The sequence below is a fragment of the Heloderma suspectum genome, chromosome 2, assembly GCF_057233095.1.
Source record: "Heloderma suspectum isolate Gila_16-S chromosome 2, 16-S_ref, whole genome shotgun sequence".
NCBI classification, from domain to species: Eukaryota; Metazoa; Chordata; class Lepidosauria; order Squamata; family Helodermatidae; genus Heloderma; species Heloderma suspectum.
This window is the reverse complement of record NC_139459.1, coordinates 285,155,520-285,181,995: the sequence shown is the minus strand read 5'-3', so window position 1 is coordinate 285,181,995 and position 26,476 is coordinate 285,155,520. Positions and strand designations below refer to the sequence as shown.

At 44.7% G+C, this 26,476-nt stretch overlaps 1 protein-coding gene across 1 annotated transcript in view; it reads left to right on the top strand.

Moving 5' to 3' along the window:
• The window catches only part of DNAH1 (dynein axonemal heavy chain 1), a 150,001-nt gene that overhangs the window by 111,409 nt on the left and 12,116 nt on the right, over window positions 1-26,476 (top strand). The window contains exons 55-72 of the mRNA XM_084839702.1: window positions 1,332-1,523; window positions 3,095-3,262; window positions 3,423-3,614; window positions 5,145-5,276; window positions 7,731-7,856; window positions 11,911-12,030; window positions 12,124-12,273; window positions 12,793-12,953; window positions 13,322-13,547; window positions 13,642-13,837; window positions 15,323-15,474; window positions 19,789-19,985; window positions 20,222-20,366; window positions 20,614-20,772; window positions 22,382-22,513; window positions 23,291-23,461; window positions 23,944-24,123; window positions 25,440-25,616. Of these exons, the coding sequence (XP_084695828.1) occupies window positions 1,332-1,523; window positions 3,095-3,262; window positions 3,423-3,614; window positions 5,145-5,276; window positions 7,731-7,856; window positions 11,911-12,030; window positions 12,124-12,273; window positions 12,793-12,953; window positions 13,322-13,547; window positions 13,642-13,837; window positions 15,323-15,474; window positions 19,789-19,985; window positions 20,222-20,366; window positions 20,614-20,772; window positions 22,382-22,513; window positions 23,291-23,461; window positions 23,944-24,123; window positions 25,440-25,616 (2,976 nt within the window). The remainder of the gene's footprint in view (window positions 1-1,331; window positions 1,524-3,094; window positions 3,263-3,422; window positions 3,615-5,144; window positions 5,277-7,730; window positions 7,857-11,910; window positions 12,031-12,123; window positions 12,274-12,792; window positions 12,954-13,321; window positions 13,548-13,641; window positions 13,838-15,322; window positions 15,475-19,788; window positions 19,986-20,221; window positions 20,367-20,613; window positions 20,773-22,381; window positions 22,514-23,290; window positions 23,462-23,943; window positions 24,124-25,439; window positions 25,617-26,476) is intronic.

Below are 26,476 nucleotides of genomic sequence, written 5' to 3'. Positions count from 1 at the left end.
CCACAAAGGCCAATTGAAACATTAACCCAGTTTCTATCCAGTACCGAACTTCTATATCGAGACGGGGGCCTGGTTTAATCTCACTCCCACTTTCTCTTCCACCTAGGATGGCCAGATGCAAAGGGGAACAGAGATCCTGCACCATTAGTAGTTGTGTAGAAGATGACATTTCAGCAGGTGTAACTTGTCATGCAAGCTACACCTGCTGAAATTCCCTCTTCTACCCAACCATTAAAGAGGCAGGAGCCCTGTCCCCTTTGGCATCTGGCCACCCGTTCCAACTAGCACAGTGCATTATATTCTGCTACCCAGCCAGCAACTGCCTTCTATATAAAGTTATCACTGCCTATCCTATCTGTACAATTTCATCTCATGGGTGGTGATCCATGAAGGCTGCTCAGCTCTGATATGTTCAGTATTTCCCCAGTGCTGCAATCCTAACCTGACTTACTAGGAAGTCCATCCCATGGCATTCCAAACAAATTCCATTCTTGGGGTTCTTCACCCTGCATGCATATATACCTTCCACCTCACCATCTACTGGCAAACATTGGGGCACATCCACCTTTATTAGTATCAGATAGTTTTATCCAGGTAAGGCTGCAATCATATGCACATAAACTTGAACTGCAAATAAATCTCATTGAACAGAGTTGGGTTTCGAAGTAAGCATACATAGGATTGGGCTATAAAGAGAGAGAGAGAGAGACAAAGAAAGATGAGCTAAAGTGCAACTTCAAGCATGAATGTTCTTTACTCATTCAGGTTGGTTCTGACATTGAGTGATAACTTGCAAATATGGAACCACTGTCAAAGATAAAATACTAGAGACCACTCTTTCATATAATGTCCATTTATGCAGCTTTGACTGATTAAGATATGAGGTATCAAGTGATACAAGCAAGAAAGACGGGCCCCTGTTTCATTAATGACTGTAGAACAGAGATTTTGGCCAATTACAGCTTTTCATGTAGCAGGGAGGGGAAAAAATCATGTCCTGAAATTCTCTTTTCTTTGTAACTCTGAAATGTACCAGAACCCTGTCTTGTATTAAACACCAGATTCCATTTTTTTTTCTAATCTTGGGTTGGATCCAGATTTAGTCATGCTTAGAGTAGACCCATTGAAATTAATGGGGCAGGTAACTCATGATTTAACACAAGTCCCATTGATTTCAATGGGTCTGCTTTAAGTATGACTAAGTCTGGATCCACCCCTTTGTTTTATTTCAGGTCTTAATACCGAAGCCCAGGAGAGTTGTGAATGCTCTACAGCACACAGAACACTCTTCTGAGCTACTATTCCACTTCTTTTCTCATGTTTTTAATTAGGTGAGAACAATGCAACGTCCTCCACTTGGAGTGAAAATGGTGATAGAAGCTGTCTGCATTATGAAGGGAATCAAGCCCAAGAAAGTGGCAGGAGAGAAGCCAGGCTCTAAGATAGATGACTACTGGGAGCCTGGCAAAGGTCTTCTTCAGGACCCAGGGAAATTTCTTGAAAGCCTATTTAAATATGACAAGGCAAGTACCATGATAGTGGTTCTGTTCTCTCTCACACACACATGCACGCACACACACAGGTTTTCTCTCCAGCTTCTTCTCTTGCATTTGAAGGATGAAAGATATACTGTAAAGTTATTCATTGATCAAATATATTGCCCTTGCTGTTCCTTTGCTTTTAGCAGCAACTTGATCACAGGAAACACCAGGTGAAGCATTTCATGACATGGACCTTGGCAGACCAATAGCAGCTGCACCTGGAGACATCACCTGTTAATATCTGCAGGTGGAGCTGCTATTAAAGGCACCAGAGTAGAGGCTAGTAAAATCCTAAAGCACCAGCCAGGTAGCTGGCATATTTGTGGGACTTATGATTACCATCTGGCCAGTCAAATTATTTTCTTTCTGATTGCTTTTTTATTTAATAAAGCTCACCTCAGTTTTAAGTGTGTATATATTTCAGAGAAATGTCACATATAATATGCTGCATCTGTGGGCAATGCTTTCCTGTGTCACCACATCTTTTTCCACCCTTCACAACCATACCTAATCCTGAGTACTTGAGAGAGAGGGAGGATGCATCCACCATTTCGCCACTGTGCCATGTACAGGTGAGCAGCTAGAGCTATCAGTCCTAAGTCAAGATGCCAGCCAAGCGGGATATCAGCTTCAGGGACTCCTAATGCTCCTCTTGAAAATGAGGCAAGCACTACAAACCCTTGAGTTTTTCTCTAAGTTAGATTAAAATCTGAACTGGAGAAGAACTCCTGCCTTGACTTCTCTACCCCGCCCCGCCTCCCAACAGATTTCTACAGACTGGAGAAGTCTCACTGGAAACATTTGATGCGTGGGATCATGGAGACTTCAGCACCTCCATGATCCCCCACTGCAAATTTCAGCTTCCAGGGGCAAGGAGAAGCCTCACTGGGACTTCTCTTGGCCACACAAAGCTGTCAAAAGCAGCCAGGGATCATGGAAACCTAGAGGCTTCCACGATTCCTGACTGCATGTAGTATTTCCCAATGTCTGGATAAATGATTTGGCTTTTTTTCCAAGCCAGTCATGTAATGGGTGGCTCACAATCTCTAGTCACAGGCTGGCCATGACGCAAGTGTAAGTGATGCTAGGACCCTTTGAAGAAGGTGGTGGTAGGTATATTTTGTTGTCCCTTTGCCGGTGATTGGGCACTGGTCACTACTGAGGTTACTCAGTTTCTGGTTCTTGCTCTGAACTAGCAAGTGAAAATGAGTGGTGGCCTTTTCCCTCTTCTGGGAGAGGTGACACTTGGTTTGTGAATAGTGTAGCATAGAATAAAGACATTCACAGTACTGAATACTGCATTGTCCCTATGCCAAACTCATTGCCTCATGGCCATAAAGCTACCATGAAGGAATGAACAAGCTGTGCTATGCCTAAACTTGGCATCAAGCACAGAGTAAGTGGAGAACAGAGGAGGATAAGTACAATGGAACGGAGATTTTCATTGCTGCACCATTGATATATTTTTGCCATGGGATCTCACAGTTGACTCCCCTAAGTTCTTAGACCTTCATCCTCCCAGCACACATAATCTCTTCTTTAACTAATTTCAGGATAACATTGCAGATGTTGTGATTAAATTAATCCAGCCATATATCGACAGTGAAGAATTTCAGCCAGCAGCCATAGCCAAAGTGTCCAAAGCCTGCACATCCATCTGCCAGTGGGTCAGAGCCATGCATAAATACCACTTCGTGGCAAAAGCTGTGGAGCCGAAGCGAGTAAGAATGCAGCAATGCTTCTTCAAAGTTGTCTAGTTTACACCTAAAAATGAAAGGAGATGTTTAGTGGTCTCAAACAAAAGCCTGAGGAGAAGGAATAGCAGTTCTTTTCCTAGCAATAAGCAGAACTTCACATTCACAAATGTTTCTGCTTCCATAGCAAGCTCTGAGGGAGGCTGAGGAAGACCTACAGGCCACACAGAGGATCCTTGATGAGGCCAAGGAACGTCTACGAGACGTGGAGGAGGGTATTGCCCATCTTCAGGCCAAATACAGGGGCACCTTAGCCACAAAAGAGGAGCTGGAGATGAAGTGTGAACAGTGTGAACAGAGACTGGGTCGGGCTGACAAGGTAGGGATAGAGCCGACTTGTAAAGTTGAGTCCATTCAAGTAACATTTTCAGATTTATCTACTTGCAAATATGGAGGCATCTTGGCTTCTGGACCTGTGGGAGCAAGTGGAAAATATATTAGCTCCTTCCAGTTACCATGTGGAAACCAGTCAACCCACAAAGTCAGAAAGCTGATTTACAGCTTGATTCTAACCATGCTTATGTGATTATAGTGGAACTTCCAGATGAGGATGGTTTAAGATTGCAGTTGTGCATCTCAGTCCTAGGCATATGGAAGCAGCTCCCCCTGAATTTAATGGACCTGGCTCTTAGCAAGTGAGCATAGACAGACAGCTTGAGGAATCGTTTAACTAAGAAAATATTTTCTCCCTTCGAACCCCTTTTCAGACCTTTGGCTCAGCTCCTTAGTTCTCATTGTTTATTAAAACAAGTGTGGGTATAAGTGATTCTTAAAACTGGATCTGTACATTGATGGCACTATACAAATTAATTCAGTAAGAAAATAAACAATATGTTTGGTAGAGCCATCTTTCAATGTGTTTTCCTCTGAGTCACAGCTGAGGGGTAAATAGAAAAAGAGAGAGGGTTGATCACAATGCCCTAGGAACATGCTGTTCTGGAGCAGAGCCATCTAGTGTAGTGGCAGGAACTTGAGGCAGGAACTTCGATGCACACGGTGCTGCAAGCGTGTACAGGTGCCTACAGGGTTAAGTATTTGCAGAGTCAGTAGCTCCCTGTGATGAATCAAGACACATGCTGGAAGGCAACCATCCTGCCTCCCTAGCGCTGCTCCTTAGTGAACAAACAATCCCATAAATCAGAACCAAATTTCACTCTCCTGGGGCCCCAAGCTGGCCCTCCCCTGGCCTCACCCCCTTTCCCTTGACTATCAATTGTTCGGTGGTTTTTGAACGTTTGAGCAGTTTTTTCCCCCATTCTGAAAGTTCGAAGTGTCATTCCTGAGTCTTAGTTACCAGCAGTAAGAGCTTTAAGCCACGTTATGCTGATCCTTTTGGTATGCGTGGCCCTGGTTCTATTTAGCCACACCCCTTTTGCCTTCTTCTTCGCCTACCCCTGGAATGTGGCCCCCGAGAGCTTCTCCAAAATGGAACTTGGCCCTTGGGCTGAAAGAGGTTCTGCACCCCTGACATGAATCATGGCCATATGCGCAACAACAATTTTAGATTTTGGTGACCAGAATCTTTTACTAGAATTCAGTGTTCAGTTGAAAATGGAGTTTAAAAGCCTAGAGTATTCTGGAGGCTTTATTTGGAGGGGGGCAGGGGCATAGTATAATCATTCAAAAAAAAATGTCAAGAAAGAGTTTCTCCAATCCTAATTTATGGTAATCTTGAGATCTTAGTCAAAACTGGGAGTTAGTCCTGCACCTTCATTTCCCATAGTTGTTGTTTTAGAAGGGAGGCCCCAGTCACTGTTGTCCTGTGACATTTTTGTTGGGTTTTTGCAGATAGGAGCAGGCCTCTCTGAGGAAGAAGCTGAATGGCAATTTATCTGTGTCTTTTCTCCAGTTAATTAATGGCCTGGCTGATGAAAGGGTGCGTTGGCAGGAAACAGTCCAGAACCTAGATTATATGATCAACAACATTGCCGGAGATGTGCTGGTTTCAGCTGGCTTTATAGCATACCTGGGCCCTTTTACGGTGAGCAAGATGAATGTTTTCTTTTCCAGGATAGTTTAGCTTTGTCTTGATTTAAGTCTGGTCCTGGATCAAGTTGCCAAAGGAAAAATCTGTATCTGAATCAAATTCTTATTGTGTTCCATGACACCAGGTTAACTGCATTGATATTGCAGATGTACACCAGAAATGAATTTGTCTACTGCCCAAGTGTTCAAATACATGCCTTAGAGCAGGGGTGAGCAGAAGGTAGATCTAGACCTACTGGTAGATCTTTGGGTGATTTTCAGTAGGTCGGCAAAGATTTCCGACTCCCAATTGTTTAATAATAGCAGCAGCAAAATTACTCCCTAGACCAAAATTGTACTGCTGAAATGAAGAACGCTTGGGATAACCAGGGGTGCTTGCATGATAACAGATTACTTGCATGATAACATTCATGGAATTTTATGGGGGATCCAGATGATGTTGCCTTCAGCTTGTAACCCTCCCATGTTTTCCCACTACTTCTTTTGCCATGTTTCTTTCCACAAAAAAAACTGTTAAGGAGGAAAAGACAGAATAGCTTCATAATACCCCTTGACTAGGAGGCCTCCATCTGGGAGCACCAGTGGATTTGTGTGTGGATGAAGTGTGAACTCCATTTAGTCTAGTACTAATGGATCCTGAGGGATTCCTGAATGCTATGGGGTTCCTTGGGAGTCTATTTCATCCCCCTTGCTGTTTAACATATACATGAAGCCAGTGGGAGAAGTTATCTAGAATGCTGAGGTTGGGTTTCATGATTATGGTGATGATACCCAGCTCTGTCTCTTTAAACTGATGCCAAGGATTCTGTGGAAGTCCTGAACCAGGGTCTGGGTGCAGTGAGGGACCGGATGTGAGCAAACGAACTGAGGCTCAGTCCAGACAAAATGGAGTTCATGTTGTTTATTAGACAGGCTAACCTGGGATTAGGAGTACAGCCTGTTCTAGATGGGATAGCACTCCCTCTGAAGGATCATGTTCGCAGCTTAGAGGAGCTCTTGGATCCAGCGCTGCTTCTGCATGGTCCAGTGATAGCAGTGAGCTGGAGAGCCTTGGCCAGGTTCAGTTGGTGCACCAGTTGCATCCCTGCCTGGGAAAGGTGGGTCAGGCTGCAGTGCTCCACCTCTTAATCACACTACTTTTAGATTGCTGTAATGCTCTGTATGTAGAAGAGTGTCTGGAAATTTCAGCTAGTGCAAAACATGGCAGCTAGATGTTTTATAGACCATGTAATACCAGTCTTGAACAGTTGCACTGGCTTCTCGTTTGTTTCCAAGCTCAACTCAAGGTGCTGGGTCTTACCTATAAAGCCCTCAGTGGCTTGGGACCAGGGTATCTAAAAGACTGCCTCTTCCCATATGAGCCTGCCGGAAGTTTGCACTCATCATCTGAAGCCCTGTTGCATGTCTCACCCCATAGAGATAGGTGAGATTGATAGGCCCTCGTAAGAGGGCTTTTTGTAGAGCAGCACCCCACTTGTGAAATGCCCTCCCCAGGGAGGTTAGGCTAGCCTCCTCCTTAGTGTCCTTTAGGTGGCTGGTGAAGACTGTGTTGTTCCACCAAGCTTTTAATAGTTATTGCCACACTCTGTTTTTATCATTAATCTCTGGTTTTAAAAAGTTTTTGTTGCATTTTATGTATTTTAATCTTTGTATTTTTATTGTATGTTGCCTTATGCATTCATTGAGTGGAGGAGTAATCCAAAAATATTTTAAGTAAATAATTAAATAATACTCAAATTCCTGGGCTCAGAATTCTTTGCTATCAAGTGTATGTCTTCTGTACCAGACTCTGGTTGTTAGATGTTGGGGTTCCAGTAAAAAACAGTGTAGATCCCACATGCTCGAAGTCTGCCCACTCCTGCCTTAGACAGCGTCTTTATTCTTGCATCTCACCATGATATCTCAGATCAACTGTGGGTTCCCACTGAAGCATACAATGTGTGTTTCCTGTTAAAATAGCAAGGCTATATGGAGAGATGTTTTTCATAGCCGAACATCTTTCACATATGGATTCCCCTCACTCTTTCATGGTTTGCTGCAGTGCTCCGATTATCTATGATTAGCACTAACTCCGGTTGGAAACCCAGTTCAACCCATGGTTTGTAGACAACTCCTGGTAATTGCTAATCATAGTAAGATCCAAGTTGGGCTTGATGACAAGCTATGTTTATAACAAACCATGAAAGGGAGGGAGAAATCTGTTCATGAAAGAGAACATGTGAGCCCACAGCCTGTAGTGTCTGAACTGAGCCAATGTGTAAAAACATCACCAGCTAGCTACTTCCCGTGGAGGCTATGCTGTAGAACATTTGGGCCTCAAAGCTTCCCTTCAACATCAAGAATTAATACTTGGGTATTGAGATTGAATTGACTATAAACAGATGGAGAAAGGTTTGATTTAAATAACAGTATTATGGTCTCGTACTAATGATGCAGTTTTCCTTCATAGGGCCAATACCGCATATCACTTTATGAGGAATGGGTAAGTCAGCTTCAGTCACATAATGTTCCACACACCAAGGAGCCAAACCTGATAGCCACACTTGGAGACCCAGTGAAGATTCGATCGTGGCAGGTAATGTGAAGAGTGCACACCAGCGGATTAGTTTTATGGTACCTCTGTGTGCTGTGAATAGCTGTGATTCTTTTCTTTTTTTTAAAGGCGAGAGCAACCCAGAGAGCAGTCCTATGGAGGAACAGCTCAAAGAGCTTCTAGAAAGTTTCAGGGACTCTCTGAATTCTACTTGAGCACAGTCTATGTTTTGAAATTAATCTTGATCCCAGATCCTTAGTTTAATTCAAAACAGCTCAGACATTTGGTGAAATGGTAATGTTCCTTCCCACACAACCTGGAGCATATGAAATATCCCTGGAAAAGGTGGCCACCTTTTCCTTTTGGGTACCCATGTACTGAAATTAGGAAACCAGTCAGGAAAACTGCACTACATAGGTAGGTTTCTGGCCATTCATGTTGGCCAGCCAGAGACTAACGCAGTTGAAGCACCATGTCCTTGATTGTTGTGGGTACTGGATGCAATGAAACAGCATGTCACGTCTCAGAAATAAAAGCTCATTGAGAATGTCCTGAGTTTCCCAGGTCCTAATTCCATTGTTCACAATACTCAAGAAGGTCGTTGCTGTGAAAAGGATAACCGTACAGTGGATTGCAAAAATGCCATACATAGCTCCTTGTCTTCCCCAGAACCAGCAGAAGCAGTATAAATTATGAACAATAAAGTTGTTGTTGTTCAGTTGTTCAGTCGTGTCCGACTCTTCGTGACCCCATGGACCATAGCACGCCAGGCCTTCCTGTCTTGCACTCTCTCCCGGAGCGTGCTCAAGTTCATATTCATTGCATCGGTGATGCTATCTAGCCATCTCATCCTCTGCCGTCCCCTTCTCCTTTTGCCTTCAGTCTTTCCCAGCATCGGGGTCTTTTCCAGGGAGTTTTCTCTTCGCATTAGGTGGCCAAAATATTGGAGCTTCAGCTTCAGTATCTGTCCTTCCAATGAGCACTCAGGGTTGATTTCCTTTAGGATGGACTGATTTGACCTCCTTGCAGTCCAGGGGACTCGTAAGAGTCTTCTCCAGCACCACAAAACCACAATTGCTTCGAAAGCATCAATTCTTCGGCGCTCAGCCTTCCTTATAGTCCAGCTCTCACAGCCATACATTACTACTGGGAAAACCATAGCTTTGATTAGACGGACCTTTGTCGGCAAGGTGATGTCTCTGCTTCTGACTATGCTGTCTAGGTTTGCCATAGCTTTCCTCCCAAGGAGCAAGCGTCTTTTAATTTCACGGCTACAGTCACCGTCTGCGGTGATCTTGGAGCCCAAGAAAATAAAATCTGTCACTGCTTCCATTTCTTCCCCTTCTATATGCCAGGAAGTGCATATAGATGCCATGATCTTAGTTTTTTTAATGTTGAGTTTCAAACCAGCTTTTGCACTCTCCTCTTTCACCCTCAACAAGAGGCTCTTTAGATCCTCTTCGCTTTCTGCCATTAGGGTGGTATCGTCTGCGTATCGGAGGTTGTTGATAATTCTCCCGGCAATCTTAATTCCGACCTGTGATTCATCCAACCCGGCGTTTCTCATGATGTACTCTGCATATAAGTTAAATAAGCAGGGTGACAATATGCAGCCTTGTCGTACTCTTTTTCCAGTTTTGAACCACTCGGTTGTTCCATGTCTGGTTCTTACTGTTGCTTCTTGAACCTCGTACAGGTTTGTCAGGAGACAGGTAAGGTGGTCTGGTACTCCCATCACTTTTAGAATTTGCCAGAGTTTGTTATGATCCACACAATCAAAGGCTTTAGCGTAGTCAATGAAGCAGAAATAGACATTTTTCTGGAAGTCTCTTGCTTTCTCCATGATGCAGCGAATGTTGGCGATTTGATCTCTAGTTCCTCTGCCTCTTCTAAACCCAGCTTGTACTTCCAGTAGTTCTCGGTTTGCATACTGCTGAAGCCTAGCTTGTAGGATTTTGAGCATCACCTTGCTGGCATGTGAAATGAGCGCAATTGTGCGGTAGTTTGAACACTCTTTGGCGTTGCCCTTCTTTGGAATCGGAATGTACACTGACCTTTTCCAGTCTTGCGGCCACTGTTGAGTGTTCCAGATTTGTTGGCATATTGAGTGCAGCACTTTAACAGCATCATTTTTTAGGATTTTAAATAGCTCAGTTGGAATACTGTCATCTCCGCTAGCTTTGTTGTTACTAATGCTTCCTAAGGCCCACTTGACTTCACTCTCTAGGATGTCCAGCTCAAGTTCAGTGACCGCACTATCATGGCTATCAGGGATATTAAGATCTTTCCTGTATAGTTCTTCTGTGTCTTCTTGCCACCTCTTCTTAATCTCATCTGCTTCCGTTAGGTCCCTGCCTTCTTTGTCCTTTATCATGCCCGTCTTTGCACAAAACGTTCCCTTGAGATCTCCGATTTTCTTGAAGCGATCTCTAGTCTTTCCCATTCTGTTGTTTTCCTCGATTTCTTTGCATTGTTAATTTAAGAAGGCCTTCTTGTCTCTCCTTGCTATTCTCTGGAACTCTGCATTCAGTTGGATATATCTTCCCCTTACTCCCTTGCTTTTCGCTTCCATTCTTTCCTCAGCTACTTGTAAAGCCTCATCAGACAGCCACTTGGCTTTCTTGCATTTCTTTTTCTTTGGGATGGATTGAGTTGCTGCCTCCTGAACAATGTTATGGACCTCCGTCCATAGTTCCTCAGGCACTCTGTCTATCAGGTCTAATCCCTGAAATCTATTCCTCACCTCCACTGTATATTCATAAGGGATATGATTTAGGTCATACCTGAATGGTCTAGTGGTTTTCCCTACGTTCTTCAATTTCAGCCAAAATTTTGCAAGAAGCAGCTCATGATCTGAGCCACAGTCAGCTCCAGGTCTTGTTTTGACTGACTGTATAGAGCTTCTCCATCTTTGGCTGCAAAGGACATAATCAATCTGATTCCGATATTGACCATCTGGTGATGTCCATGTGTAGAGTCGCCTCTTGTGCTGTTGGAAAAGAGTGTTTGCTATGATCAGCATGTTCTCTTGGCAAAACTCTATTAGCTTTTGTCCTGCTTCATTTCGTACACCAAGGCCATGCCTGCCTGTTATCCCGGTGATTTCTTGACTTCCTACTTTAGCATTCCAATCTCCTATGATGAAGAGGACATCTTTTTTTGGTGTTAGTTCTAGAAGGTGTTGTAGGTCTTCATAGAACTGATCAACATCAGCTTCTTCGGCCTCAGTGGTTGGGGCATAGACTTGAATTACTGTGATGTTGAATGGTTTGCCTTGGATTCGTACTGAGATCATTCTATCATTTTTAAGATTGTACCCCAGTACTGCTTTTCCCACCCTTTTGTTGACTATGAGTGCTACTCCATTTCTTCTAAGGGATTCTTGCCCATAGTAGTAGATATGATGGTCACCTGAATTAAATTCACCCATGCCTGTCCATTGTAGTTCGCTGATTCCCAAGATGTCGATGTTCAATCTTGCCATCTCATGTTTGACCACCTCCAGCTTACCTTGATTCATTGATCTTACGTTCCAGTTCCTAAACAATATTGTTCTTTACCGCATCGGATTTTCTTTTCACCACCAGACACGTCCACAGCTGAGTGTCCTTTTGGCTTTGGCCCAGCCGCTTCACTCTTTCTGGCGCTACTTGGAAATTCCCTCTGCTCTTCCCCAGTAGTATATTGGACACCTTCCGACCTGAGGGTCTCATCTTCCGGCCTCATCTCTTTTAGCCTTGTGATACGTTCCATGGGGTTTTCTTGGCAAGAATACTGGAGTGGGTTGCCATTTCCTTCTCCAGTGGACCACATTTTGTCAGAACTCTCCGCCATGACCTGTCCGTCTTGGGTGGCCCTGCACAGCATAGCTTATGGCTTCACTGAGTTACACAAGCCCCTTCGCCACAACAAGGCATTCATCCATGAAGGGGAACAATAAAGAGACATGTGCAAATTTACATAATTTACATAATTTGTACTGGTTACAGAATGTAACTTTCCATAATGGAGAACATGCGTTCTCACCAGTGTGCTCTCAATACACAGTACACAGAACTCTACACTTACTGTTATCATCTTCTATCTTCTTATACAGATTGCAGGTCTACCCAATGATACTTTGTCTGTAGAGAGTGGAATGATAACACAGTTCTCTCAGCGCTGGACTCTGTTCATAGACCCCCAGGGACAAGCCAACAAATGGATAAAAAATTTGGTAAACACTTCTGCTCCTGACAAGTTATTAACCATGTTCACCAGGGGAATTTATTAACCATGTTCACCAGGGGAAAAAAATGCTGTTTTTCAGGAGAAAGATAATGGGTTAGATACATCGAAGCTCAGTGACCGGGACTTCCTGCGCAGCTTGGAGAATGCTATTCGTTTTGGAAAGCCATTTCTCCTGGAGAATGTGGGGGAAGAACTGGATCCAGCTCTTGAACCAGTCTTGCTGAAACAGGTGCTTTCTCTTGTGGGCCGGGAAGGTGAAAATTGCAGTTGATAAGCTTTGGGCAGGAGGAGGATGCTTAATCTTTCCACTGCCTGATGGTTTTCTTCCCTAACACCCCTGTACTAGCTGCTCTTTCCCCAGCCCATCATCCATAAGATGGAGGAAAGGAAGATGCTGGCTAGTTTATTCTGATATTGATGCTGGAGCAAGCTGTCTATGATGAGGTGATTTACCTCCAAGAGGGACTGGGACACAGAGCTGAGGCTGAGATGTACAAATCCTAAGTCATCTGGCTATGGATGGGTTCTGCCAAAACCCATTTCTACCCAGAAATTCTATAGAAATTGGGCATTCCATTTCTGGCCATGGAATTCCTTGCCACCACCACCAGTTTTGTTCATCCTGCGCTCTCATCTAAAAGAGTTTGTTGCACAGAGTTGGCTATAAAAATCATGATACCTGTCTGAGATAGAATTTTGTCTCTTCTTTTTGCATAGAACTTTATACCTTTTTAAACTTGTTTCCCAGACTTACAAACAGCAAGGCAGCACAGTGCTGAAGCTGGGAGATACAGTAATTCCATATCACGATGATTTCAAGATGTACATCACCACCAACCTACCTAATCCCCACTACACACCAGAGCTATCCACCAAGCTTACACTTATTAACTTCACCCTATCCCCCAGGTAACAGCAGTTTTCTGTACATTTTACCAGTATCCCATGTCAGACCTTGACCTTGGCTGTTCTGTTTGTGAATTGTGGAACTTAAGTATACTAAATGCTAAAAATAATTAGTTTGGGAGCATTGATGGATAACTGATTTATTCTTTTCATTTTGGATGTTTTGTGTTTGCCAACAAGTGTCCTTCTGTTCCTCTTTCTTCTTCTGTAATCAATCGTGTCAGCTGTTCTTCCCCATCTGTAGTTTCAAGGTAGGCGGTACATCCCATCAATTTTGATAGCTTGAACTGTGAGTTTGCCAAGACTTATTGGGCTTGCAGTTTGCAGCTAGGGAAAGTCAGGCTATAACAGGTTATTTTTATTTTTTACAGTGGCTTAGAGGACCAGTTGCTAGGCCAAGTGGTGGCTGAAGAGCGGCCCGACTTAGAAGAAGCTAAGAACCAGCTGATCGTCAGTAATGCCAAAATGCGACAGGAGCTGAAGGAGATAGAAGATCAAATCCTTTACCGCCTGAGCTCCTCTGAGGGGAACCCTGTTGATGATTTGGAGCTCATCAAAGTTTTGGAGGCATCCAAGCTAAAAGCAGGGGAAATTCAGGTTGGTGGCTGATTTATACTCTCACCTGAGTCAGCTGTTCCTTTTGACATGATGTGGAACTCTGCATTTTGCTTTGGTCTTGAATCTCCTGCAGGCCAAAGTGAAGGTAGCTGAGCAAACGGAGAAGGATATTGATATCACTCGGCTGGAATACGTGCCAGTGGCTGTCCGCACCCAGATCCTTTTCTTCTGCGTCTCAGACCTGTCCAACGTTGACCCCATGTACCAGTATTCATTGGAATGGTTCCTCAACATATTTCTGACAGGAATTTCAAACTCTGAGAGAGCAGGTACCTCTAGTAACTTAAAGTGTGTGGTAGAAATCCCTCCCAGAAAACCTCAGTGTCTCATATACTCTGATCAGCACCAAAGGGCCAAATTCAGCCCTGTTCTAAGGTTCAGAATTTGTTTTAAAAAATTATATATGTATAGTGAGGTCATTAGTAGTAGGATATAAGTCATGACAAACAGTTAACATGAAATATATCCATGATCAGAATAAGAGCTCCATACTGTACAAAATAGGTTAAAATTTCAAGTATTGTCCCTTTCTATCCCCTGCTGCAGTCTAGACCCATCTATTACAAACCATCCCCAAACTAAAAGGCCTTGCAGTTCTTTTGGCCTTGCAGTTATTCTGGATGATGCTCAGGCACTGACCCAGTTCACACATAATGGCAGCAAATCATGGGTTAATTAACCCACAATTCCATGGCCATTTTGAATATTTAACCCCCAATCAAGGGTGTTATGTGACATCTGAACCCAGACACCATAGTTTAATCATGGGTTAAAAATCCCACGGATAACCTACAATTAGACTTTAACTCTTGAGGGATTGCAGATCTTACAATCTTTGCATTTCAAGGATCCATTAGAGTTCTAATACACTGGGATGAAAGTGCTGCAGAAACCTTTTTTAAAGTGTGCACCTACACCTACTCATTCCTGATCATAATCAGGCCCTACTAGCTTATTGCCAGAGATGCTGATTAATCACTGTGAACTCCAACTTGGTTTCAAATTACTACTGTCTTGGGTTCAGAAATTATTTGCTCCTCACTGCATCTGTCTAATAATAAATAAGGCCACCATTTCAGGAACCAGTGGTGATGCTGATGGCAACATTCAGCCATTACATCTCTAGAACTAGCATGTTTAAGAGATATAGCTGGCCCTGAAGCATGATCAGGTGCCATCTGCCTTCCCTCAACATAATTTAAAGGGTAGCCCTTTTAACAGAACTCTGGATGGGAGCATTCTTTTAAAGCAGGGGTGGGGAACTAAATTGGGGTGGGGGAAAGTGCCACGCAGGCGAGTCCCTGGCACTTGAGGTGGCACACAGAGAGCGAACACTCAGAACACTAGCAGAGCCCCAGGATTATCCACCTGTCTACATCCCCTGCTGTTGTCTCCAATCACAGATTGGCGATAACAGCAGAGATTTCTCCAGGGAGCAGGGCATAGAAGCCAAGCCCCACCTTCTGGAGGAATACATGAAGGCTCTGCAGGCCAGATTAGGCCTCCAGGTCAGAGGTTCCCCTCCCATGTTTTAAAGCACTAACATCCTACCACTCTCCATTCCTTCAGGCAGTGTTCAGTATGCAACCATCAGAGGAAAGTCATGAGACTAGCTTTCAAAACACCCAGCTGCTGGCCCATGTCCCCCTTGAATAATCAGCTCTCCCGTGGCAATGTGCTAACGACTTTGGCACTATTGTGGGTAATTTTCCCCTCCTCACTCTCTGCATTTTTATTTTTGTGATTGTTTTCAGACACCCTAAAGAAGCGGATAGCAAATATCAATAAGTACCTCACCTTCAGCCTCTATAGCAATGTATGCCGCAGCCTCTTTGAGAAACACAAGCTCATGTTTGCCTTTCTAGTGTGCATCCGGATCATGATGAATGAAGGCAAAGTAGACATGGTGAGTAAATAACATCTTCAGTCCCTTTGAAGCAAGTATCTAGGCAGCAATGAACTGCAGCAAGGCTGCTTTTCGAAGGGAGTAACTATGTGCTTTAGAACAAACAGGACTATTGCATATTTAGGAATGGTGAGTTAATGCAATTCCACTTATTAAACTTGCTGCACTGATGTGGCACTGCTGCTGCCCACAGCAAACACATCATTTGTGAATGTCATATGCTCAAGTGCAGACATCTGGAAAACCTGTTTAGACCAGAGTTTCCAGATGTGTACATGGGCGTTTATAGATGCCTGTATGACAACCACACCTTGGCCTGGTTCCTAACTTTCTTTCTGCAAATGGAGCAAGGTTTAGATCCACAGAATGGGGCATTCCCGCCTTCCCCCTGTGCCTCCTGAAAATCTGCTCCTGGTGATTGGGGAAACCCTTGGGAACGGTGTGCGATATGGTGGGGTGCACTGCAGATGGAGGGGAGAGTTGTCAGACCCGCCCCCCTTAAGAAGCAACTGAGGATCCAGGCCATTATGTATTTGCCATAGGAAATATCAGTGTAACTTCAGTGTTTTCTGCAGCCGTTGTAACATGTGGAGCTACTGTTATACTCTGCTTCCAGGCATATACTCCTATTGACCCCCACTTTGAGGGATATCCTGTGTTTGGCCATGCCTCTTCTATTCTCTCTCAATAGAGGATGTTATCCTGAACTAGGCTACTCCTCCTGCATGCCCCACAGGCAGGGCCATGCCAATCTTTGCAAAGCCTTAACTTTCTGTTGGCAGAAACCCCACCCAGTTCTTTTTCTAGGAATATTTGCAAACTCAAAGTGGGCTAGATGAAACTACGATCTGGTGGATCCACAGTTGGCTACAGAATCGGACTCAAAGAGTGCTTATCAATGGGACCTTCTCAAACTGGGGAGAGGTAACGAGTGGGGTACCGCAGGGCTCAGTCCTGGGCCCAGTGCTCTTCAACATTTTTATTAATGACTTGGAGGAGGAGGTGCAGGAAATGCTGATCAAATTTGCAGATGACACAAAATTGGGCAGGATAGCTAATACTTTGGAAGACAGAAACAAAATTCAAAGTGATCTGGATAGACTGGAGTGCTGGGCAGAAAACAACAGAATGACATTTTATAGGGATAAATGCCAAGTTCTGCACCTAGGAAAAAGAAACCAAATGCACAGTTACAAGATGGGGGATACGTGGCTCAACAACACTACAAGTGAGAAAGATCTTGGAATTGTTGTCGATCACAAGCTGAATATGAGCCAACAATGTGATGTGGCTGCAAAAAAGGCAAATGCTCTTTTGGGCTGCATTCATAGAAGCATCGCTTCCAAATCCCGGGAAGTACTAGTTCCCCTCTGCTCAGCACTGGTTAGGCCTCATCTGGAGTACTGTGTCCAGTTCTGGGCACCACACTTTAAGAAGGATGCAGACAAACTGGAGAGGGTTCAGAGGAGGGCAACAAATATGATCAGGGGAGTGGAAACAAAGCCCTGTGAAGAGAGACTGAAAGAACTGGACATGTTTAGCCTTGAGAAGAGAAGACTGAGGGGAGATATGATAGCGCTCTTCAAGTACTTGAAAGGTTGTCACAGAGAAGAAGGCCAGGATCTCTTCTTGATCATTCCAGAGTGCAGGACACGGAATCAAGGGCTCAAGTTACAGGAAGCCGGATTCCAGCTGAACATCAGGAAAAACATCCTGACTGTTAGAGCAATACGACAATGGAACCAATGACCTAGGGAGGTGGTGGGCTCTCCCACACTGGAGGCATTCAAGATGAGGCTGGACAGCCATCTGTCAGGGATGCTCTGACTTGGATTCCTGCATTGAGCAGGGGGTTGGACTCGATGGCCTTGTAGGCCCCTTCCAACCCTACTATTCTATGATTCTATTCTATGATTCTATATTTGCTGCCCTCTCTTCCCTGGCTTAGATAGCTAAGAGGGAAGGAGATCCCAGTAGGAAAGCTCCACAAATGTAAAAGATGTACAGTGCCCGTCACCGTCAGGAACATTTGAAAGTCTCTTTCCACATTTCAGTATAAGCTTTTGCCCTGCCCTACCTATTGAATGTAGGGTCCAGCCAGTTTATTCCTGGGAGGTGGTCCTCCTTTAAAGGGTGTTTTGAAAGGTTGGGACTAGAACCACTATTTAACTCATCTAGCATTCATCCTGAGTGAACAGTTAGAGGAAGGGAGTGAAAGTATGGGCTCTTATTTTAAAGCCTGTGAACCTCTTCTCCTCGCTGCATTGCTTGCACATGTGAACTTTAGAGGAGCAGGGCCTGCTCTTCCCTTTTCTAAGTTGCCTCTGTCCACCAGTGAGGGTATTCCTTCTTGAAGAATAGGAAACAAAATCAAGAAGAGCTCTGGAATAACCCCATTTACTGTCACTGGATGTCATTTTCTGGGAGGGGAAAATAGTATTAAGTGCTGTTGTTGTTGTTCAGTCGTTCAGTCGTGTCCGACTCTTCGTGACCCCATGGACCATAGCACGCCAGGCCTTCCTGTCCTGCGCTCTCTCCCGGAGCGTGCCCAAGTTCATATTCATTGCATCCGTGATGCTATCTAGCCATCTCATCCTCTGCCGTCCCCTTCTCCTTTTGCCTTCAGTCTTTCCCAGCATCAGGGTCTTTTCCAGGGAGTTTTCTCTTCACATTAGGTGGCCAAAATATTGGAGCTTCAGCTTCATTATCTGTCCTTCCAATGAGGACTCAGGGTTGATTTCCTTTAGGATGGACTGATTTGACCTCCTTGCAGTCCAGGGCACTCGTAAGAGTCTTCTCCAGCACCACAGTTCGAAAGCATCAATTCTTCGGCGCTCAGCCTTCCTTATAGTCCAGCTCTCACAGCCATACATTACTACTGGGAAAACCATAGCTTTGATTAGACGGACCTTGGTTGGCAAGGTGATGTCTCTGCTTCTTACTATGCTGTCTAGGTTTGCCATAGCTTTCCTCCCAAGGAGCAAGCGTCTTTTAATTTCATGGCTACAGTCACCGTCTGCGGTGATCGTGGAGCCCAAGAAAGTAAAATCTGTCACTGCTTCCATTTCTTCCCCTTCTATATGCCAGGAAGTGATGGGGCCAGATGCCATGATCTTAGTTTTTTTAATGTTGAGTTTCAAACCAGCTTTTGCACTCTCCTCTTTCACCCTCAACAAGAGGCTCTTTAGATCCTCTTCGCTTTCTGCCATTAGGGTGGTATCGTCTGTATATCGGAGGTTGTTGATAATTCTCCCGGCAATCTTAATTCCGACCTGTGATTCATCCAACCCGGCGTTTCTCATGATGTACTCGGCATATAAGTTAAATAAGCAGGGTGACAATATGCAGCCTTGTCGTACTCCTTTCCCAATTTTGAACCAATCGGTTGTTCCATGTCTGGTTCTTACTGTTGCTTCTTGACCCTCGTACAGGTTTCTCAGCAGACAGGTAAGGTGGTCTGGTACTCCCATCACTTTAAGAATTTGCCACAGTTTGTTGTGATCCACACAATCAAAGACTTTAGCGTAGTCAATGAAGCAGAAATAGACGTTTTTCTGGAATTCTCTTGCTTTCTCCATGATGCAGCGAATGTTGGCGATTTGATCTCTAGTTCCTCTGCCTCTTCTAAACCCAGCTTGTACTTCCGGTAGTTCTTGGTTCGCATACTGCTGAAGCCTAGCTTGTAGGATTTTGAGCATCACCTTGCTGGCATGTGAAATGTGTGCGGTAGTTTGAACAGTATTAAGTGAGGCTAGGCCAAATATTCCCCCTAATTTTGCAGAAACATTTGTCCCCCATGAAAGTGGGAGAATATTCAGCGATTTTCAGAGGGCAGGAAGATTTTTCAGAAATTGGAGGGGGGTGACTTACCTTAGTTTAATTGAGGGGGCTTGTTAACTTCACCTTTATTTACATATTAAAAAGCCTCTCCAACACTTGTAGTCATGGCGGGGAGGCTGCAGAGAGTCCCACCACATTTTCTGGGCCAGAATGCCCACGGGGACAATTTACATGATGACACAACATCATTCCCAGGGGCGTTCTTGGGCAGAAAAAATGGCTGCTCTGATGGGGAAAAACCCCTCAGCTACCTCATTTAGACTAAGGTAAGCCAAGTCTCTTCCACCATGAAATGCTGAAAAAAAAACTGGGCCGAAAGATTTGGCCCAGGTTTAGTATGAAGTACTCCTGTTCTTAAAGCCTGAAGAATGGATATCCTCACATATTGGCACAGCTGGCCAAGATTCACAGCAGAAAAAATTCCCAAGGTAAGGCCTAATTTTCCTACATATTCTTTCTGATTTCAACATACAGGATGAATGGCGATACCTTATTTCTGGTGGTGCTGTTAAGACCGTACGAGATAACCCAGCTCCTGCATGGCTGTATGAAAGAGCCTGGAATGATATCTTGTCCTTAAGCAACCTACACAATTTTTCCAGATTTGCAGATGATTTTGTGGCAAACTTGCCTGCTTTCCGGGGAATTTTTGACAGTGCTGAACCTCACAGGTGACTTTCCCTTCAGTCCCCGGTATGGTTGTAGATACTGATTTTTGGCCAGCTCAGCTGTGCCCTGCTTACAAATACTTACAAATAATCAGTTGAAAATAATAATTCTGCCCAGAAAATTGCTAGAGAAATGCTGTTTGCGGTTGACCTTGACAGCACCTGTCTCCTAATCGAACATGTGCAGTGTTTTCTGTGCTGGAGGTGCAAAGCTGACAGAGCCCCTTCCTGTCTTGTAGGGAGCCTTTGCCTGGCATCTGGAACAACAAACTGGATTCCTTCCAGAAGCTGCTAGTCCTACGCTGCCTCCGAGGGGACAAAGTCACCAATGCGATGCAGGACTTCGTGGCTGCAAACTTGGGGCAGAGCTTTATCGAACCACAGGTAGCTAGCAACCGTTGACCCTGTGTGCAGCGGCAGGATGGGGCCAGCTGACTCTCACTTGGGGCTTTTTCCTTTCCCTGCCGTGTCCAAGTATGGGCACAGCCTTATTCCCTGCAATAGACGTGAAAAGCTAGGCGGGGAAATGCTGGATGCTGACTGTGAGCAAAGAGTCTTCTCCAGTGCCAGCCACCAGTTTTTAATGGAAAAATACCTGTTCTTCCCCACCCACCCCGCCTCCCCATTTCAGACTGCAAACCTCTCTGTGGTGTTTAAGGAATCTGCTTCGACCACCCCCTTGATCTTCGTCCTCTCTCCGGGCACAGACCCAGCGGCTGATCTCTACAAATTTGCTGAAGAAATGAAGTTTTCCAAGAAACTCTCTGCTATTTCTCTAGGCCAAGGACAAGTAAGAGCCCAATACAGAGGCACATACTCCCTTCAAGCAAAACTCATTAAGTGCTCTATAGAGCCTCTAATGTGCACGGTGCTTTACGTTCATTCTCTGCCACCATTACCATCTTACAAATTGGCATCTACATGTAAGAGCTAGGGATGCATCCCAGTCTGCTAGTGAGTTTTCATGTCTGAGCTGTGGGTTTGACCCAGGTGGGATTTGAATCCAGCGCTTTCCCAACACTCAAGAGCACTGTTCACCAACTACAAAGGCAATACCCTCCGTCTAGTCTTGGACTGCAGGCCTGTTTCATACATGCCCCCTCCTTTAAGGAATTTTGAGCAATGACACTTGCTCTCCTGCAGTAATCCTTTAAGTGTCTCCTGCAGGCAGACAACGGATTGGGTAAAGATTTAGGTGCATGCAGCTGGACTGGCAGAAGCAGAGTTCCCTGTGCCCTCCACCCCACAGCAGCCCCTCCAGCCCCCTGAAAATGCTACATGGACCCTGCTGAAAGGGGTAGGCTGTGGTGTGGAGAGAAGGGGAATCCCTGCAAATCAGGTGGAGGTAGCTTCCTTGGATGTGCCTAAATCTGGATCCAACCCACTGAATTTGAGAAACAGCAGCCCTCTGAGTAAGTTGAATAAGCTGTTGACAAAATAAGCTGTTGACAGAGAACTGGTGCCCCTGTTTTATACCAGAGATGAGACCTTTCACAAGATTGTTTGTTGCAAAATACATATTTTGTTCTGCTTGTTATCAATTTTCCCCAACCAGTGATCAAAAAATCTGGAGGGAGGGTGTTGAATTATGTTATAATCATGGGGAAGGTAGAAAGGAGTGTGGAGTTCATAAGACAGTTTTCTGCCTCTTCAGTGTATGCTTACATTAGACAAATATGTAACAGGACAACATGAAAATGTCACTGAAATTATTACCCAGTAGAAATGCATGAAGATCTCAAAGGCATATCACAATTGTGGATGTTACAAAGGAAAAATGAACTTCAATGTTGGTTAAAATACCAGTTAAGCCAGGAGTGGCAGAAAGGAGATTGGAAACTCCCGATAGATATTGGGATGGTTTGCAGTAGATTGGCAAGCATATCTGATGACCAGTTCTTTGGCAATAACAACTAGAAGATCCCCCCACCCCTCCTGGCCTGCTGCTGAAACAAAGAAAGCTTAGGTTAGGGGGAGAACTAGGATTGACATTTTGTGCCAAAGGACTACAAACTCAGTTCTGATCCAAAAACAAATTCCTGGGCTGCACATGGGCTCAGTGGCACATTATGTGTATATCCACCCCCAACGTTTTATACCTGGCTCTGGTTGGTGGACCTTGGATTTTCTAAAAAAAACCCAAAGTAGACCTACAAGCTACTTTGATCCTCCCACTGTGGAGCTAGGCAATACTTGTGGATATCGGATTTCTGTAGGTCTGCTCGAAGTATGACTAAAGCTGGATCCAACCCTCTGTCCCAAGATAAACCAGATTCTGTGACCTCTATAAATCATGCATATTCATGAAAAGGCCATGTATTTTTTGCTTATTTTGTGTAACATATTCTGTTTCTTCTGAGTGTAAGGAGGGGGAATGTGTATTCTGTGTTGCTTTGCAGGGGCCCCGTGCAGAAGCCATGATGCGCACAGCTATGGAGCGTGGGAAGTGGGTCTTCTTCCAGAATTGCCACCTGGCTCCAAGCTGGATGCCATCTTTGGAGAGACTCATTGAAGGCATCAACCCTGACAAGGTGACACACACACACACACACACACACACACACACGGACCTAGACTTTCTTTCTTCCTAATCGAATACTGAAGATGTGTCGCACGTTGAGTGGGAAGCTTGTGTCCCTCCACACAAGGCACAAAGGCTCCAGTCAGGTTCTGCCCGTCTTGTCCCAAGAGTTAAGGCTACCACTTCAGGGAAAGGAGAGTATCAGTAACTATCAAAGCCTTCCTTCACTCATTGGGTTGTCAAAACACTGAAATCCCCAGCAGAAACAGTGAAGCATCCCCTAAGCTCCTTTTGGAAAATGTATGGGTATTCATAGCCAAGTACTCAAAGTGACAGAAGAGCAGAGGTCAGGCATCATCTCTTTCTAGACTTCACTTTCTTTGCAAAACCTTCTTATGTTGCTAAAAGGAAGCTGGGAATAGTCACGAAAAAGCTGATCAGCTGTAGAATCCAAAGGCTCCACAGTTGAATCTCCTGTGGGCGTTTGATGTTTCCCTAAAGGAGCTCACAGCGCACTAGGTGTAACCCTATCTGAATGATCTCCTAAGAATAAAGCATATTTTTAATGCAGGATACATTTGAAAGCTCACAGTGATAGCAGGATCTCTTTAGCAGAAATATTGCCTGTCCCACCCCCAGAGAAACACCTTTGTTGCTCTATTCATGACAAAGGAATACTTCTCTGATGAGAGGAAGAAAGGACTCTTCAGTAGAAAAGTTGCCTCAAAAGAGAAAAAATATAACTCTTTCCCTCTGATCACCCATTGCTCTTATTTCCATTGTCCAGGTGCACCGGGACTTCCGACTTTGGCTCACCAGTTTGCCCAGTAACAAGTTTCCAGTTTCCATCCTCCAGAACGGATCCAAGATGACCATTGAGCCCCCTCGAGGAGTGAAGGCCAATCTGCTGAAGTCTTACAGTAGCCTGACCAATGACTTCCTGAACTCCTGCACCAAGGTAAGAGATCCCTCCTGACTCAATCTTCAGACAGCTCTCTGCCATTACTAGCTTTCTTGAACTTACCAAGGAACTTGTTGGCCATCAGTTTTCGTATGGTCCAGCTTCAGTGCACCTCTTCACTGCCACTGTGCTTCTGCACCAAGATTACCACATTATGGTGGTGCACAGCTGCATGGCGTTCTTATACATTAAAAGTAACTGTTAATGGAAATAGTATTTTTCCCTTCCTCCTTGGTGAACAGTCTTCCTGAATGGGGATGTGTTGCCTCCATTGGAATGGAGACAGATAAGAGGCACTTGCCATTTCAATCTGGAAAGCCTGAAATAAGGACCTGAATGCATATTTAGACAAGCACACACACACACACACACACACACACCTTCTTAACATTTTAACTGTGAGCTTTAGAACCGTAAGAACTTTTGTCAATGTTCAGATTAGACATGTGTCTCATCACCATTATTTCCGTGCCGTGCAGGTTACTGAGTTCAAATCCTTGCTTCTCTCTCTTTGCCTCTTCCATGGGAATGCACTGGAAAGGAGGAAGTTTGGGCCCCTGGGGTTCAACATTCCTTATGAGTTCACAGATGGAGACCTGCGCATTTGTATCAGCCAGCTGAAGATGTTCCTGGATGAATATGAAGACATCCCCTACAAGGTAGGGTGCTGGTGTAGATCATGTTTGAAATATGAAGCACGGGAATATGAGTGAAGATAGCAAACCTTTGAAGGAAAATTGAATAAATATTTAGATGAACTAATTCTTGGGGAGTGGGTGGAAGTGTGCTTCTAGCCTTATTGGGAATATTGATAAATGGCTTGGAGTTCAATCACTGTATTTGTCAGAAAGTGTTCACCTTCATTTTTCCTTGGCTTTCTTGAGAAGCAATGGAGTAGCTTGCTACAACACAGGAGCTGCAGCAAAATATACTTTGGTCTCTCTTGCCATGCTCTGATAGGATATCTTGCCATAGTACACAACCCTTTTTCAGAATCCACCTTGGTTTGTTGTGGAAACCCCAGCTATGGGGTCTAGATTATTTTTATTTCTCTTATTTTTAAAATATTTGTATCCTGCATTTCCATTGTTGAGCCTTCAGAGCAGCTCACAACATCAAGAAATGATACAGGAGAGGCTGTGGATCTGTAGGATCCACTGACATAGTTTATTTTCCACCCATTGGAATCAATGGGCCGCAACAGGGTTGTTGTTTTTTTAAAAAGTTCCCAAAACAGGAAACAAAATGAACCCATCAGTGCAGTTCCTCTGCCTTGGGTAGGTTTGGTGCAGACGCCTGACTGGGTCCGGGAGTCTGTTGGGCTCCCCCCCACTTGCACTCCCAGACCACGCCCGCTGAGCCCCTGGCCTCGCTCGTGCCCTTCCGGATGCTCCCTGCACTCACCCGGACCCGTCCATGAGCGCCCGCCATTTTCTCGAGGGTTTTTTTTTAATGCAAAAAGGAGTTAATTAAAAATGTACGCATTTAAATACGTGCACATTAGGGCTGGGAAAGCTTGATCTACGCAATATTAGAGGCATTATGTCTCACAGGACTTGGATCTGAAGATCCACGTGCATGACAGAAAGCACTTCCATGAATGCACAAGAGGTCACTGATTCCCAGTTGTGAATGGTATCCCCCCACCCCGCAACACATTGCATACCCCTCCAGAGAGTCGTTTATTTCTTCAGAGTGGCTTTTGGGGTGGGGAATATGGAGCAGAAAAGCCCCACTGCGCTTGCAGAAGGGCCTTCTGCTCACACATCAATCCAAGCCGAGGCAGTTTGTTTTTAACTGATTGCCATTTTTTGACTCTTGATCTGCCGTGACCTGGTTTTTATACAGTTTTATTGTGAAATTGCTTATTTGCTATATATTGGATTTTTTTGTTAGCTGCCATGAGCATTTTTTATAGAAAGGCAGAGTATAAATGTAATAAACGAGTAAAGAAATACATTTTGTGCCCTGGTAGGTTCTGAAGTACACTGCTGGTGAGATCAACTATGGCGGCAGGGTGACTGATGACTGGGACAGACGCTGCATCATGAATATTTTAGAAGATTTCTATAACCCAGACGTCCTAATTCCAGAGCATTGCTACTCCGTATCTGGTATCTACAAGCAGATTAGTACCACTTATGACCTCAATGTAAGTTGAAGAAATAGTAGACACACACTGCACCATACAAGGAGCTAAGCCTGCTCTTGTCACTGAGCATGCTGCTGTTCTCTGCCTGGAGAACTTCTGTGATTGGACAGATGTAAAATATAATAAAAACATAGTTCAGCAAATCATAGGTTCAGTAGCTAACTACCATTCTATCAAATTTTAAGACCTCTCTCTTTGAGGCGATTCCTGAAAGAAAATTCATGAGATTATCACAGGTTGTGGCAATCTTTTCCAAAGTACAGATTTTGGCTAAAGCCTAGAGTGACAGGTTAACTAGTATTGTCCATCATGGGGAAATTCGGCCCTTTTGGGGCCTGACGGATCCCCGTGGTGGACCCTGCTGGGCTTGCATTCGCAAGCCGAGACGCCCAACAGTTCCCGAAAGCTGGGAACTTTGCTGGCATTTTTTGGGCACAATGGCAGTGGGTGGCAAGCAGGCGCTCCCACCACCACCACCTGCTGCCATGTACAAACCCCACGCACTCTCCTTGCCGACACCGGTGGGCCCAAAGGATTTGCACGTGGCGACAGGAGTCCCCACTGCTGCTGCCACGTGCTAATGGTTGGCTGTCAGGGATGCTCTGACTCAGATTCCTGCATTGAGCAGGGGTTGGACTCAGCGGTCTTACAGGCCCCTTCCAACCCTGCTATTCTATGATTCTATGTTCTCCCCCTCCCAGGAGGGGGAAAAGCAACCATTCCCATCAGGTGCACAGGAGATATCCATTATGGGTTAACTCCTCCCACTGCCTAGGACAGGCGAGGAACAAGTGACCAAGCGTTTTGCTTTGGTCCTGGCCTCTGTGGCTCCCCGCAACCAGTTCATTCCTTCCCTTTGC